General features: G+C 38.0%; 1 protein-coding gene across 1 annotated transcript in view; it reads left to right on the plus strand.

Moving 5' to 3' along the window:
• ELP3 (elongator acetyltransferase complex subunit 3) overlaps positions 1-17,257 on the plus strand; it is a 98,401-nt gene that overhangs the window by 43,563 nt on the left and 37,581 nt on the right. Inside the window, exons 8-10 of the mRNA XM_042934950.1 lie at positions 1,700-1,861; positions 4,260-4,386; positions 14,771-14,964. Coding sequence (XP_042790884.1) covers positions 1,700-1,861; positions 4,260-4,386; positions 14,771-14,964 — 483 coding nt within the window. The remainder of the gene's footprint in view (positions 1-1,699; positions 1,862-4,259; positions 4,387-14,770; positions 14,965-17,257) is intronic.

Consider the following 17,257-nt stretch of genomic DNA (forward strand, 5'->3'; position numbering starts at 1 on the left):
ACTCTTCCTGTAATTTTCTTCTCCATAATATTGGAATATTTGTTTTAATTTTTTTTTAAATAATTTTCCCCAAACACAACAATTGGTAATTCAAAGAAGGTTACATTTATCCATGGCATTTGTACTTCTGTTACTGCAGGTCTTGGTACCCACCTATTTGAGAGGCATGAGACTTTCTGACTTAATCATTTCAAAAAAGCGGAATGATTTGGTATCCTGTCTTAGGCAAGATTTGATAAAATCTGAGCTCTTTTTCTGTCTTATGTTACATTTTTTTAGTAACTTTGGGCTACTTGTTTACTTTCAGTCCTGTTGCCTCTGGTAATCCTGTGTAAAACCTTACAGAATACAGTAATAAACACTGCAGAAGAGTTTGAATGTTGAGAATGAAAGATTTTAGAATTAGTCCTCCCAGTTCAGTGATTCTTAACTTTGTTAATAACTGTTATTAAGTGAGTCCATTTTTACTGACAATGAAGAAATGAACCTAAAGGAGTAGTTACAAAATTGTGGAAATTTTATGATTTTTATACTTCTAGAAAGAGCTATGAACTCTTTTGGAAGGAAGGAAATTAAATGGAAAAAAATAAATAAATTAAAAGAAGAGGCTTCCCTCACCCTCCCCCAAAATTGAGAAAGCCGTGGAAGGGTGCACTGAAAAAAGTCATTGGGTTCTAGGACACTAGAGAAGTTGAAAAGAGAAGTCTGATGTTCCATACTGAATTATCTAAGCAATGGGATAAAGTGAAATATAGAATAAGGATTTAGAAGTCAGGTGGATCCAATTTCAAATCCTGACTTGGACTTTATGAGCTCTGTGCCCTTGGCAAGGTATTTCATCTCTTTGAACATCAGTTTCTTCATCTGTGAAATGGAGATGAGAGGACACACTTCATAGAGCTGATGGAGCATTCTATATGGATGGAGCGTATAGCATAGTGCTTGGCCACAGTGGCCTCTATAAAATGTCCGCTCCTATCCCTTCACATCAGCAGCCCCCTTAGCAGGTCACTTTTATCTCTGGGTTTTGGGCCCGCAGTAAGGCCATTAACTCAAGCAGCTTGAATCTAAAGTATTATTCACTACTTTGATATCTGGTGTTAGTGAACAAGAAAAATGATTCCTAATTTTGTAAACCATTGCTAAGATTAATAGACTTGGCAGAATGACTTGTGTGTATATAGAAGACATTTTATCTAAAATATTCCTATGATCATTATACATACCTTACCCCCTTCTTTTTTTTTTTTCTTTCCTTTTCTTTAATATGACTGTAAAATATGGAATGGGAAGTAAGTAAGGCAGAATAGTTTTCACTTGTATGAAAAACGGTTGCTGGGGTTTTCACAGTTGAAATCGCTGCTTGCAAGGAGATTATGGTTGCAGCATACTATGGGAGAATAAGAATGATAATAATGATGCTAACACTACTGTATGCTAGTTAACTCATGTCAGTCCTATGGGTACTATTAGCCTCATTTTGCAGATGATGAAACCAAAGCACAGAGAGGTTAATAACATTTCTGCTTGCATAGTTAGGAAGTAGCAGAGCCAGGATTTGAACTCAGACAGTCTGGCTCCAGAGGCCATGCTCTTAATAACTGTCTTATACTGAGAGGACTAAGAGAAGACAGTCCTTTAAATGGGAGCAAATGTCCTAAAGTGTGGCAAGTTGTTTACTTTTAGATTTGCTCTACAGGTATTCTGAGAGAAGCCTCACAAAGTGTATTGGTATTACTATTGAGACCAGACCAGATTACTGTATGAAGCGGCATTTAAGTGACATGCTGACCTATGGCTGCACAAGGCTAGAGATTGGGGTACAGAGTGTCTATGAAGATGTGGCCAGAGATACCAACAGGTAAGATGGGGCAAATGATTTTGCACAAGCCTTCTTCTACTCCCACTGATTATATCTATGTTCACACTCATTCTCTCCACCTTGCTACCAATCTTAGAGAAGGATGGATAGGTTTCCTTCTCCTCAGAGTCATTCTTCTATCTCTGCTCTTAATTCCATCCCCATTCCTTGATTTCCAGCCTTTTCTCTACTGGCTCTTTTCCAGTAGCCTGTAAACATGCTCTTATTTCTCCCTGTCATAAACAGCCTTTCCCATATGGAAAGCAGAAGGCAGGGCTCAAGGTCAGTTGTTTAAAGCTGGAGAGAAGGCGAGGAGCATGGGTTTGAATAAGAAGGAAGTCGAAGTGATATTTAAAAGATTAGTTTTTGTGAAGCAGATGCCAGTCGGCAGAGTAATGAAAGGTTGGTGGGCAATGGTTGTAAGCTTTGAGAAATTTGGGAGGTAAGGAAGGATAGAAATAAGGATTGATAGAGCCCTATGAAGCTCTCTTCTAGAACTCTAGAAATAGATCACTAAGTTGGGGAGAAAAGACACACATGAAAGGTTAGCTGTGTAAGGAACTTTATGATTAATTGGTGAATTAGAGAAAAGCAAAAGATTTTAGGACTTTATTAGGCAGCACAGATCATTGACTGTAGGTGTAAAGACAGGCTTCAGGGAATTGGTATGTGTTGAGTTGGGTCTGCTTTACTGGGAGGGGCAGACATGACTGGGGGTTGTGGTAGGAGAAGGAAGTAAAAGAGAACTAGGGAAACTTACACCAGTCAGCATCTTAGAAACAACCAGGAAGAATGCCAGGCTGAGGAGGGAGGAATCTTTCCTTTAGGTAATAGAGGTCTGTTAGATACTTTTGAACACAGGGAAGAATTGCACAGATATCAGACTTAAGAAAGATTAACCTGAGTAGAATGCACTCTTGTAGGGGGAGGCTTAAACCGGAAACACTGGTTTGACTGCTGCTGTAATCAAGAGTCATACCTGTGGAGATGGGAAGAGTCTCTTGAAGGTCAGGAAGGCTTTCTGAAAAGAATGACGTCAGACCTGAGGCTTAAAGGAAGAGTATGACTTAGGTGGGGAAGAGGATTATTTCAAGCGGAAAGAAGCATACAAGCAAACTCCTGAGCATATGGCATATTTCGGGGATTCGGGGTAGGTTAAGTTGGTTACAGCATAGAGCATGAGATAGGAGAGTGGTAAGAGGTGAGGCTGCAAAGGTAAGCCAGGGTGGCCAAATGATGAGGAACCTTAGAAGTCAGCCCAGGGAGTTTGGGCTTTAATCTGAGGACAGACTAAACTAAGTTGTGATAGGAGCATACCTACGTTTTAGAAAGATCCCTTTGTAAGGATCACAGTATGGGAGTGGATTAAGAAGAACAAGCTAGAAGGAAGACCAGTTAAGAGACTGTTGCACTCATTTAAACAAGAAGGTGTTTAAAGAAGGTGTTAAAGAAGAAAGGTGTTCTACACCTACGATGTCCGATATGGTAGTACGAGGAACTAAATTTTTCATTTTAATTAATTAATATAAACCGAGTGACTGTGCCTAGAGACTGTGGTATTGTACAATTGACAGTACAGTTTTAGAGTACTGGATATTTGGATGGTGTGTCAGGAGAGAGGCCTGGCCTAGTCATATAAATTGGGAAATGATTAGCAAAAAGAGATTGGAAATGGATGGGAACATCCAGAGTGGGCTGGAGTCCATGTTTCTAGGAATTTTTTGTGGTGAACGGGAATGTCTCAAAGATGAAAGGATTGACATAGGGCTTCAGTCATTAGTAGCCCCAAATTGTTCTTGGGCTTGCTTCCTACTTGGATGTGATACTGGAATGTTAAGGTGATTTATCCAGCTGGCCGCAAATGATTCTGCCCTGTCACTGTATCATTCACTTTTCTCATTTTTAAAGGACCTTGCAGACCACCAGAGTGAAATCTATTTTGTACATAGGTGTCACTCTATGACACCTAATTTATTTCTACAAATAATTTCAAAAGGTTTTTAAAGGAAAGAGCATCACAAGAGGCTGCTTCTGCCTGGTTTTGAGCCCATTATTTTTTTTTTTTAACTTAAATATGTATATTAGTAACCTTACTTTGGCTGATGATGCTAAACCAAATAATTTTAGTAGACATTAACTCTGGTTACCCCAGTCATTTACTGTCAGAACCTTGAGTAGGTACATGAGGAATTTCTGAGAAATATCTCAGAAGTGAAATGATTTATTTCCAGGCCTTCTCAGAGATAGAGACATAAAAATGATTTTCTGAGATTTTTATTCCCCAACCATATTAGTCTTCATTATAAAACCACTGTTATAGATCGTTTTTCCTCTGTTTCTTGTGTTAACCTTCTTGCCCTTTTATTTGTGTAACAGGTAGTGAATTTTCTTTCCTCAGGGGCCACACTGTGAAGGCAGTCTGCGAGTCATTTCACCTGGCCAAGGATTCTGGTTTCAAAGTCGTGGCTCATATGATGCCTGATCTGCCAAATGTGGGACTAGAGAGGGACATTGAACAGTTTACAGTAAGTGTTGTCTTCAACCAGGCTGATTTAGGCTGCCTCTGCATGCTGCTTCTACACCCTCTGCTCTTTGTGATTATTTGCTGCTAATGTTTCCCCCATTATTAAAGCAATATGTCCTCATTATGGAAGAGTAGAACACTGTAAACAAAGAAGAGTCATTCTTCACAGTGCCCACACCAAATAAAACCCTAACATTTTAATGTACTTCCTTCTAGGATTTTTTTATGCTTAGGCTTTTCAGAGGGATATACACACAGACGTATATATATGGATAGATAGATAGATAGATAGATATAGATATACACACAGACATACACACACACACACACACAGACAAACTGGCATATATATGATAAGTAATTATTTTAATTGCTTTTTCACTTAATGTTATATAAGCATTTATCTGTGTTAGTCAATGTTAACATATTTAAATGTGTGCTTAATTTCCATTGAATAAATATGCCTTACTTTGCTTAACTACTTCCAAATTTTTTAAATTGAAGGTATTACCAGTTTTTTGTATTGTAAATAGCACTGCAGGTAAACAATTTGATGCCTATAACTTTTTGTAGTATTTAGGACTGTTCGTTAGGATAAATTCCCTGCAGTAGAATTGTCAGGTAAAGGTATAAACACTTCAAGAGTTTCTCCATATTACTTAATTGCTTTTCGGAGGGTTATAACAATTTATACTCACTTTAGCAGGGTTATTTTTTCCCCAAGTAACACTCTCCTGTTTATATATTTATATACACACATAGTTATAATGTTTCTATATTTGCTAATTTAGTGGATAAAAATGTCATTTCAACTTGTATTTTGTAATTATATTAATACGCTTTTTAGGTTTGCATGCAATAATCATAATTCATCTTTTTAGAATTGTGCATTTTTGTTCTCTGACCAATTACTCTATTGGATATGACTATTTTTAATGTTAATTTAGATGAACTTTCTAGGTAAGGACATTATAGATTCCTTGTTTGTTTTTATAGTTGTTACACATATTTTTACCCAGCCTGTCTTGGGCCTTTCACTTTTGTATCTGCTGTCAAATCCATCCTGTTTATTTATGATTTCTTCAGATGCTTCTGAATTTAGAACTGCCTTTCTCTTTCAGGATTTCCTTAAATAGTGAAAGAAAATGTTTGGGTTTTTTTCTGGGTTTTCTCTTCTTTGATATTTTAATATCTAACTCCGGGTTGGCTGGGTTTTTGTTTGTTTTTACTCTCTGTCACATGTTGGGAAATGAGATTGGTAAGAACTTTTTTTTTTTTTTCCTTTAGATTCTCAGATAGGGAAAGTGCCTTAGGGATATTCTTGGAGAGAAGAGGATGAAAGTATTAAGTTATTTTATTCACAAAAATATTTTACTCTATTTAGAAAAATGGAATTCACTTTGCCTTACTTGTGACATTAATAATTCTTTCTTTCCTTTTAAATTTTTTTTATTTTTAAGCCCATGAATTACAACTGAAGATAGTACTAATTCATAAATGTCCCTGTTACTAATTCCCCCGTGTTAGCTGTGTAGTAGATTTTGAATCTAATAACCTCTCCTCAGTAGTTAATAGCCAGGTACTCAGGCTTCAAGCCTAAAAGTCCTCTGAAACACTTTTCTTTAGCACAGCTCTTAGGTTAATCAGGGATATAGCTAGAATTCATAACTTTAAGTATCCTTGGGGAAAAAATTATGGCATGTTTCAAATAATAGCAAATAGCGGAGGCTTACTATTCATTTTCCTTAGTGTCTTCAAAATAAAGAAAAGTTCAGTGATAATATTGCAAAGATAACCCTTCATGTAAACAGATCTGTCTTCCTTGTTTGTAATCTTTTCAGAAAAACTCAAAGAGAATATGAACACTATATTATTTCTTTTCTGACTACATCCCAGCACATAAATGAGTGACAAAATAGAGCTAACATGAGAAATCCTATTTCTCTCTAGAGAAAAATTTTCTGCAAAATTAATTTAAAATTATCTTAAATAATTTCTACAAATCAATAAGAAAAAAGCAGAAAGCTCAATAAGAGAATGGGCAAAAACACTTGAACAGGCACTACTACAGAAATACAATATTTGAACAGCCAGTAAACATATTTAAAAGTTGTTAAAGTCATTAATCTTCAAAGAAATGAAATTTTAAACTATGATGCGTTCCTATTGTATTCTTACCAGAAAAGCTAAGAAGAGGTAAAATGAAAAAAGACAAAATCAAGTGTTAGTAAGAGTATGGAACAACTAGAACTCTTTCTTCATTTACTGCTTGTGGCAGTAAATTTACATTGGTATATCATGGTAAAAAAAAAAACTGTTTGACATTATCTGCTAATTATGAACATATGCATACCCATGTCCTAGGAATTGTACTCCTAGATGTATTCTCAGCAGAAATGCCTACATATATTTACCAAAAGTCATGGTTACAAAGTACTGTTGGTAATATCAGAGCAACAAGAACCCAAGTGTCCATTAACAAAAGAATGTGTAAATAGTGATGTAGTTATACAATGAAATACTATAAAAAATAATGAATTACAACCTTATGCAACAACATGACTGACTCTCTTCAACATAAAATTGAGCAAAAGAAAACAGATCCAAAAGACCACCTAAAACACATTTCTGTTAATATGAAGTCCAAAAACTTTGGGTGGAATTGTAACTGGAAATAGGTATGAGGTGGCCTTTCTAAGGTTTTGATACGATTTTTCTTAATTTGAGTATCTGGGTGCTGGTTACATGATTTATAAAAATCTGTCAAGATGTACACTTGGAGTTTGTGTACTTTTCTGTGTTTAAGATACACTCCAATAAAAATTCACATAAAACTTTTAAAACTAGTTTTTGTTTAGGAAATCTTGTTTGGGTCTATTTGGAATTCACAACCTTTCCTGAACTAGTAGGCAGTAATATTTTATACTTTAAAACTTTTTTCCCTACTTTATTTTATTGTCACATCATTAGCAACCCACAGATATATTTTCCTTAATGTGTTTTGTTCCATAGGAAAGGTTGCTAAATTGGGGTTCTGCTGGTATAATTACACAAGTCTACAAAATGTTATCTCTGTAGAGGACAGGATAGCCTTTCCTGGCACGGATCCATAAAGCTACTACCCAGCCTACTGAGATTATCACAGCCGTATCTTGGGTCGTATGCTTAACAGTATACGTGTTATAAATTGTCTAGATCTTACACCTTGCTGTTTAGGTCATTTCTCGGTCACTACTCTTAGTGTCTGTTTATTTGCATCTGTTTATTGCAAATTCACACTCTCATCCAGTGGTAGGTGCACAGCGTATAGCTGTGTGTGATACATAGCACTTACTTCTATTTTCCAGTAACTCAGAAATGAAGTTTTCTTTTTTCTTAACTTCGCCCTTTCCACCTATCCTCAGATAGAGCTTACTTATTACTCAAAATAACTTTTAGCTGGTTTGGTGTTTTATTAATTTAAAAATTAGACTGCTCTTGGATATCCAAGCTAAGATTGCTAAAAATGCATGAAGAATGTCTATTTCTCTTTAGGAAAAATTTCTCTTCAGAATCTCCTGTCAGTTACCAGAAGTCTTTCAAAGTCCATTAATGCTGGACACTCACAAGTCCCCCCCCCGCCACCCCCACTGAGCTGTTTTTCCCCCCAAAGCCAATGTGATTAAGTTACTGTTTGGCAGGGATGGCTAGAGGCATTTCTTATTATTTGTTTTGTTTTTAATGCCTTGTTTTAAAGGCTTATTACTTAAGATAGTGTCATAGGGTACAGGTTAAGAAGAGTATTATATCAGAAAAGACCACCTGTTATAGTCTCCTCAGTTGAGGAAACAGGCTCCATGAGATTAAGTAACTGTTAGTCAGTGGTGAGTCTCCAAGCTCTTAGGTAAGCACCCCTTCCATGGCATCTTTCTGTGTTAGCTTTTCTAGGTGAAGGGAAGTCTGACTATGAATGACTGTGTGTGACCTGAATGATGTTGAAATACAAGTCAAGTTGGATCTTAACAAAACTCTATTTTTTTTAATATGAAATTTATTTTCAAATTGGTTTCCATACAACACCCAGTGCTTATCCCAACAGGTGCCCTCCTCAATGCCCATCACCCACTTTCCCCGCCCTCCCATCCCCCATCAACCCTCAGTTTATTCTCAGTTTTTAAGAGTCTCTTATGGGCGGGGGGGGGGGGGGGGGTGATGGGTATTGAGGAGGGCACCTTTTGGGATGAGCACTGGGTGTTGTATGGAAACCAATTTGACAATAAACTTCATATATTGAAAGAAAAAAAAAAAGAGTCTCTTATGGTCTGCCTCCCTCCCTCTCTAGCTTTTTTTTTTTTCCCTTCTCTTCCCCCATGGTCTTCTGTTAAGATTCTCAGGATCCACATATGAGTGAAAACATGTGGTATTTGTCTTTCTCTGCCTGACTTACTTCACTTAGCATAACACTCTCCAGTTCCATCCACGTTGCTACAAATGGCCAGATTTCATTCTTTCTCATTGCTAAGTAGTATTCCATTGTATATATAAACCATGATTTCTTTATCCATTCATCAGTTGATGGACATTTAGGCTCTTTCCATAGTTTGGCTATTGTGGAAAGTGCTGCTGTAAACATTGGGGTACAAGTACCCCTATGCATCAGCACTCCTGTATCCCTTGGGTCAATTCCTAGCAGTGCTATTGCTGGGTCATAGGGTAGGTCTGTTTTTAATTTTTTTGAGGTACCTCCACACTGTTTTCCAGAGCAGCTGCACCAGTTTGCATTCCCACCGACAATGCGAGAGGGCTCCCATTTCTCCACATCCTCTCCAGCATCCATAGTCTCCTGATTTGTTCATTTTAGCCACTCTGGCTGGCGTGAGGTGATATCTCAGTGTGGTTTTGATTTGTATTTCCCTCATGAGGAAAGACATTGAGCATCTTTTCATGTGCCTGTTGGCCATCTGGATGTCTTCTTTAGAGAAGTGTCTATTCATGTCTTCTGCCCATTTCTTCACTGGGTTATTTGTTTTTCGGGTGTGGAGTTTGGTGAGCTCTTTATAGATTTAGGATACTAGCCCTTTGTCCGATATGTCATTTGCAAATATCTTTTCCCATTCTGTCAGTTGCCTTTTTGTTTTGTTGCTTGTTTCCTTTGCAGTACAGAAGCTTTTTATCTTCATGAGGTCCCAATAGTTCATTTTTGCTTTTAATTCCCTTGCCTTTAGAGATGTGTCAAGTAAGAAATTGCTGCGGCTGAGGTCAGAGAGGTTTTTTTCCTGATTTCTCCTCTAGGGTTTTGATTGTTTCCTGTCTCACATTCAGGTCCTTTATCCATTTTGAGGTTTTTTTTAAACAAAACTTTAAACCTCTTTCTGTTTTTAGTTATGTTTTAGTTGTATCAAAGGAATACATGTCTCATTTTAAAAGTCAAATTGTGACTACAGTGAAAGACAGCAATACCCTCTTTTCTTTTCCTTGAGTGCACCCAGGTCATTTTACAAACGCTCCAGTGTCTCTGTCTCCTCCTCCCCTTCATTTCTCAAATCCGCTGCAATCTGGCTTCCACCTCCCACTGAAACTCTTCTTTCAAATGTTGTAAAATACTTCCTAATCTCCAAACACAAAGAATATTTCTCTCCTGTCATGTTATTCAGTCTTAACATTTGTTATTGTTAAAGAGTGTCTCCATTTTGGGATTCTCATTTCCCTGGCTTTTGTGATTCTGCTATCTCCTGGCTCTCTTCTTACCTCCAGGACTGTTCCTCTTTCTGCCCTATCTTCTTTTTCTTCCCTCCATTTAGATGTAGGTTCCATCTTTTGCTCTGTTCTGTATGATTGCCTTTCTTCTGTTGTTCTAACTTGACCACGTATGCTTTAGTGAGCCTCATTTTCTCTCCAGCCTGAAGCCTTAGGCTCCTAGGACCAGTTACTTAATACTCTTCAACTAGCACCAGATGCCATACATGTAATTAGAACTTAGTATGTCCAGTATAGACATATTTATCTGTTCCCCCTTCCTCTTGTATTTCCTATCATAGTTGGTGGCCCCTTTATCCATATACTCTCCCTAGTCAGAAATTCAGGAATCATTCAGGAGCAGGTAGAGAATATTTGGACTCTGGAGCCAGACTGTCCAGTTTGAATCCTGGCCCCACCACTTAGTAGCAGACTGTTTTGACTGCTTTGTTCCCCAGTTTCCACATCTCAAAAATGATATTAATTATAGTATCAACCTGTTATGAAGATTTGCTGAGAAAATACATGCAACACATTTAGAAAAGTTCCTGGCACATAGTGAGTGCTCAGTAAATCTTTGCTGCTGTGATCGTCCCCTCATACCCTGAGTCGAATTCCACGGGACATTCTGTCAGTTTCTCCCTCTGCGTATCTTTCAAAGCTGTCGTCATGTCCTCTTCATCCCACTGCCGCAACTGGAGTTCATACTTTCCTCAGCTCACCTGCACAGTGAAACGGCTCCTCAGCTAAGTCGCCCTGCCAGTAGCCGTGTTCCCTTCTACTTGCCATTCACGTGGTACCAGAATGACGTTTATTCAGTTTTTTATCCCTATCATAGAAAAGCTGTTACATAATAAAATGACAAACACAGTAGTCCTCTGCCACTTTCAACTGTTGTAGCTGGGGTTGTTGCCCTGGTATTTACTTCTATATTTCTTACCACCAGGCTTGGATTGCTTTTTTCCTGATTGTCAGTTTTAGATCGATTCTCTTGTCTTTCTGTTATAGTCTTTGAAAAGTTCATTCTTTAATACTCTGCTCCCATTCTCCCAATATTGTTACATCACTATTTTAGTTACATTAGTAGTTAATGGTCAATGTTTACGTTACAGTTTTTACATAAATGATTACTGACATGGAGCCATGAAATATACTAACGTTCTTTTCTTGAACAACCATTTGTTTCTTTCTAGAGTTAACAGTTGTCTTTTTTTTAATTATTATTATTTACCTTGTTCTCTGTGCACCTGTAACTTTCAAATGTACCCACCCAATGGTAAAGCCTCTCTATCAGTGTCCTAACTTATTAGATATTCTGTCAGTTAATTTTTTAGGCTAGCACCATGACTCCTGGATGTCCCCTCTTCCAACTCCAAACTGAACTGGCAGTTCTCTGTGCCTACTTCACAAGTGTCCTCTTTGGGGGCTTCTTGTCACCACTCTCGTGGCTTGGATACTTTGTTTTCTGGATTCCAAGTTAACCCTGTTTATTGGTTTATTCCTTGACTTTACTAAAATACATTTTCCAGCAGCTTCCTGAGGAAGAATTCATCATGGGAAGTAAGCCTTTTGCGTGCTAAAAAATGGCTCTGTTCTACCTTCACACTTACAGAATTCTGTAAAATAATTTTTTTAAGGCATTGCACCACTGCCGTGCAGCTTTTCGTACTGCTCTTAAGGAGCACAATATCTTTTTTATTCCTCATCCTATATTCCTTACTCTTTAATCCTATAATGTATGTAACCTGGATGGGTTGGTTTGTTTTTTACTCTGGAATATTTTAGGAAATTGTCTTTATCCCATATGTTGTGAAATTCCACAGTAATGTATCTTAGCAAGAGTTTTTTTTTTTTTTTTTTTTTTTTTTTTTTTTTTTTTTAACTACTTGTGCTAGATTTTGAAGGGTCTGTCATCTGTTGTACCACTGGATAATTTTCCCCTTTCATTTTCTGTGTTCTCTTTCTTTTTTTAATTTTTTTTTTTAACGTTTATTTATTTTTGAGACAGAGAGAGACAGAGCATGAACGGGGGAGGGGCAGAGAGAGAGGGAGACACAGAATCGGAAACAAGCTCCAGGCTCTGAGCCATCAGCCCAGAGCCCGACGCGGGGCTCGAACTCACGGACTGCGAGATGGTGACCTGAGCCGAAGTCGGACGCTCAACCGACTGAGCCACCCAGGCGCCCCTTCTGTGTTCTCTTTCTAAAACTCCTCTTAAGCAAATGTTAGATCTCACATTCGTCATCAAGAATTTTCATAAATTTTTTACCTATTTGTCCTTTTTTTCCTGCTTTCTTCTTATATTCTATCCTTTGTCTTTCAACTTTTCTAATACATGTTTTAATTTTTGTAATGGCTTTGATTTTCAAAAGTTCTTTCTTACATCCTGGTTGTTTGATTTTTCTCTAGCATTTTATTCGTGTTTAATGGATGTAATATATTTTCTCTTATCTCTCTGAAGAAATTATAAAGGTTTTTGGTTTTTTTTTTTTAAGTTTTATTCTCCTTTACACAATGCCTCTTTCCTCTCAGTTCCTTTTTTTTTTTTCCTTTTTGTTTGTTCTGCCCTTTCTTTTCTAGGCTTTCCGCAAGTTTCTGGTGATCCTTAGCCAAATGGTCATACTTTAAAAGTAAGGGACTAAAAGAGCAGTACTTGAATGTCAGTATCTTGAACTCTTATTTAGGGCCATTTGATTAATCCAGAGATGAACTCTCCAACTTCCTGTTTGGGGGCTGGCAGTATGAATAGGTCATAGAAAATTGACTGCTGGCATCAGGGGAGCAAGGCAGGGAATCCACTAGTCAGTGTGCTGACTTTCACTTAATCTCCCTGTTTCCAGCCTTTATCCCCACCCAGACTTTCCTTTGTACCTGGAATTTCAGAATCCAGCAGTTTCTTCAGGGAACAAATAGGTAGAATTCTTATGGGAAGGGCAAAGGAATAAGGGATAAATCCCTCCATGTATACACTTTGATGCCATGATTGCTTCTATCCTGCCTGGTTCCTGGTACTTTTGACTCATGAGCCTTTCTGGGACTGTAGTGTAACTGAGCTGGTCTTTCATTGGTATCCCCTTTTGCAAATACTTTGTTTACAGTTTTCTATACTTGCAAAGTCATTTACCAGTCTTCATTTTTGTCTTTCAAAAATGTATTACCATCACTGGGCCAGTCCTCTCTCCCCTCCACCTTCATCTCCTCTGATATTCTCTTTGTTCTTCTGGATTTACACTTTTTGAAAAAATCATCTCTGTTATTTTACTGTGGTTTTGGAGGGAAAAGAAGGAAACACATATTTTAATTCTCCATGTTTAGCCAGAAGTCCAGAAGCAGTTTCGTCTATCATCATTCTTATCAGCCCATCTACCTTCTAAACTTATCATATAAGCACCTGAACTGCTCCTCTGAAATACCATGTTCTAATATTTATTCAAAACTAGGTACAGAATGACTTGCATATGTATTCTTTTGGGTGGCTATAAACTATCAAAGGCCTGATGAATCTTTAATATATAAATGTTACAGGGAAAATTACATTGCAATTACAGAAGAATATCCCTAGGACCAAATGATGCACAAAGAATACAGCATTTAAGAATATTACACAAGTCAATGAGAGAGATCGAAAAGTCTATAGTTACATTTCTTTGAAAAGCAAGTTAAGCAATGGAAAGCTTGGCAAGAATGTAGCACGAAATAAAAAGCATTGTTATGGTTTCACAAGGTGCAGTACTGCTGGCTTTATAGATCCTAATGCCAGGGTGGGGTTAGAGGAAACTGAGTCCACCTTCATTCCTCCGTCACACATTGTGCAAAATTAAAAGCAAATGAGCAGTGCAAAGTCATGGAAAGGGTAATGCGTGGTGTCTCCTTGCTTTATTCCCAAATAAAGCCAGCTGGGATGATATAGTACAGGAAATGACTATGTCAGAGTAGATAAATTAGATGTATTTCTCAGTGTCTAGATAACAAATAGTGTGTATCCCAGGTTAGGAACAGTGCCAGCTGGCCTGAAGACAAAATAGTCATATCCAGGGATTGGCATACTTTTCCTACAAAGGGCTATTTGGTAAGCATTTTAGGTTTTGCAGGCAAGTGATGATTTCTGTCACAACTTTTTAGAAGTTTAAACAATTAAATCTATTATTAAGGAAAGAAACAGTCTAGAGGTGAAGGCAGGCATCAGATAAATTATCAGTGTGATGATATTAAGCAAGCAGTAATACAGAATACAATATAATATTTTTTAAGGGAGGCAACTTGTATTTGAAGGTCAGGAAGGCCTCTCTGAAGAATTGGCATTCATGCTGAGACCTGAAGATTAGCTAGATGAAATAAAATTGATGTCCTTTCCAGGCAGAGGAAATTGCCTTCGCAAAGGCAGAAAGGCAAGGTGGTGAGGGTGGCAGGAGCTGAGACTGCAGCAATAGACAGGGGCTGGATTAACGAGGGCTTTGTAACCCAGCACACACACAGCTTGCTTCAGTGAGGCTGTGAAAACAATGAGTTTCTGTTCTGTCTGCATCCTCTCCCTTGATGGAAAGGAAAAGCAGTCTAAGGACTGTGTAGGTATGTGAGAGAACTTGGCCCAGGACTGAAACTTGACCACCAAAACTTCACCAATCTCTGCAGAACTAACGGAGTGGTAATTTTCTGTTCTCCATTCACAGGAGTTTTTTGAGAACCCTGCTTTTCGTCCTGATGGTTTGAAACTCTACCCTACCCTGGTGATTCGTGGAACTGGGCTTTATGAGCTCTGGAAATCAGGAAGATATAAAAGTTATTCTCCTAGTGACCTGATCGAATTGGTGGCTCGGATCCTTGCTCTTGTGCCTCCATGGACTCGAGTGTACCGAGTGCAGAGGTAGTGTGTTATCTTTTCTGCCAGAAATAATCAGTGATGAGTCTGTGTACAGTTTCTTTTTTTCTTTTTTAATGTTTATTTTTGAGAGAGAGAAACAGTGTGCAATTGGGGGAGGGACAGAAAAAGGGAGACACAATCCAAAGCAGGCTCTAGGCTCTGAGCTGTCAGTACAGAGCCCGACACAGGGCTCAAACCTACAAAGAACGATGAGATCATGACCTGAGTCAAAGTCTGATGCTTAACCAACTAAGCCACCCACGCACCCCTTGTTTATAATTTCTAAAATGAGCATAGTCTGATTTAATATTGAGGGGTTTGAAATTTTTTTTTTTAATCAAAAATGGGACCCTGGAATGCTGTAAGTACATAGGGATGGAAATGAAAGGACAGTGTGTTCAAGCCACTTTGCCAGTATCTTATTCATGTATTCATCTCGCCATTGATTGATGTGCCAGGAGATGGCGTTGAGATGGTAACAGGCATGATGCTTGGTTCTAGGAGCTGATGACTAGATACAGTAGTGAGGATGGAAGGAGGAGGTGTAGCCGTGTGTCTGTTATCCCTGTTGTAGAGCCTCTGAAGAAAAAAGAAAGAGTAGCAACAATTCCATTCTTTCCAGATATTAATGTAAGTGTGGAGAACGACTGACCTGTTCCTGATGGCATGAAGGAAATCATCTTAACTGCTTTTTTCCTAGGAGAGAAAAACAAAGATCTCATTTGCATTCCTGGCCTTTATTACTTTTTTTTTTTTTTTTTTTTTTTTTTTACAAGAAACATAACCTTGAAGAAGTTTTAGGAGCCAAAAAGTTACCTATCTACCTACAATCTTGACAAAGCCATTCCTGTATTTACTGGTCAGTAAGGCACATTTTCACCACCTTGCCAAAACCTGCCCAGATTCTAGTAGTACAAATACACAGTGAAAAGGTGACTAGTGCAATCAATTGCACGTGCATGTGCATGTGCAATCAATTGCTGTGACTGTGACTGTTACTCTACTGAGCACAATTGTGTTCCCTGATAATATGAAACAATACTGAAAACAAGCAGAAGTATCAACTAAAGGAAAATTATCAAGAGCATAAATGGATTTGCTTAAAAGTTGAAGGATGTTCACACCATACTTCTGCCACAACATAGTGATTTCTTAGGTTTTTTTTATATTATTGGCCCAATTTAAGGATCTAAATTGCCTAGATGATCTCGGCAATTTATTTTTTTAAATACTGAAGGAAATTCAGCTGCCAAAATTGTTTGCATTGTCTTCCCCCTTCTTTTTCAACCCTTCTGAAACCGTTCAGTTCAAAAGGCAGTAGGAGGTGCTGAACAGTGCAGGCATCTGCACAGACGTGGGGGCCACAGGCTCAGAGCAGCATGTGTAGGCTGCTCTTGTGGACAAGGCAGTGTGAACAGTGTGGTCTCTTGCATACCAAATGTGGTGAAAAGGCATTCTCACTGAGGGCTGAGCAGGGCGAGGAGGATGTCAGGGTGCAGAGAGGAGGACAGCAACAAAAGATTGGTTACTTGCAGAGGGTTGATCTAATAAGTAGATAATATTAAGGTTAATGGGAGCTAGATTTTGTGTTACCTGAAAAGGACATCACAGTGTGAAAAAGGAAGAAGAATGTGCCCCATGGTGTTTTAGAATAGGAGACATTGGTGTGAACTCATGGTTTTCAACAGATAGGTAGATACAGAAATAATTGTAAATGTAATAAATAATAAGTATAGTGTGTGTGTGTGTGTGTGTGTGTGTGTGTGTGTGTGTCCTTTTCATAACCTGTTTAGTACTACATTCTTTGCATTTTTTGTGCTGTTTCTTGGTGATTTCACTGTTTAAAATGGCCCATAAGTAGTACTGAAATGTTGTGTAGTGTAAGAAGGCTCTCATGTGCCTTATAGAGAAAATACATTTGTTGGAGAAGTTTCATTCAGCCTTGAGTTATAGCACTATTGGCTGGGAGTTCAGTGTTAGTTTGTCCGCAGTACATGGTGTTCTTAAACACAAACACGTGTGAAACAATGTTGTATGTTGGTCAGTTAATGAAAATGTTGTGTCCAGAGGCTCACAGGAACCTAGCCCTGTTTTTTCCCTCGGAGCAATGTCTTACTATTCACTAATTTAATGTTCACGACAACTTTGTAGAACATAATTACTGTGAAGAACGAGAATTGACTGCACATTGTTTCAGAGTACCTCCCTACAACATGCTTAGTAATTACAGAGCAGAAAGAAAGAACTTTAGAGAAGACTGGCAGCTGGTTAAGGTGAATAGCATCAGTAATAGTAC

Source organism: Panthera leo, chromosome B1 (genome assembly GCF_018350215.1).
Source record: "Panthera leo isolate Ple1 chromosome B1, P.leo_Ple1_pat1.1, whole genome shotgun sequence".
NCBI lineage: Eukaryota > Metazoa > Chordata > Mammalia > Carnivora > Felidae > Panthera > Panthera leo.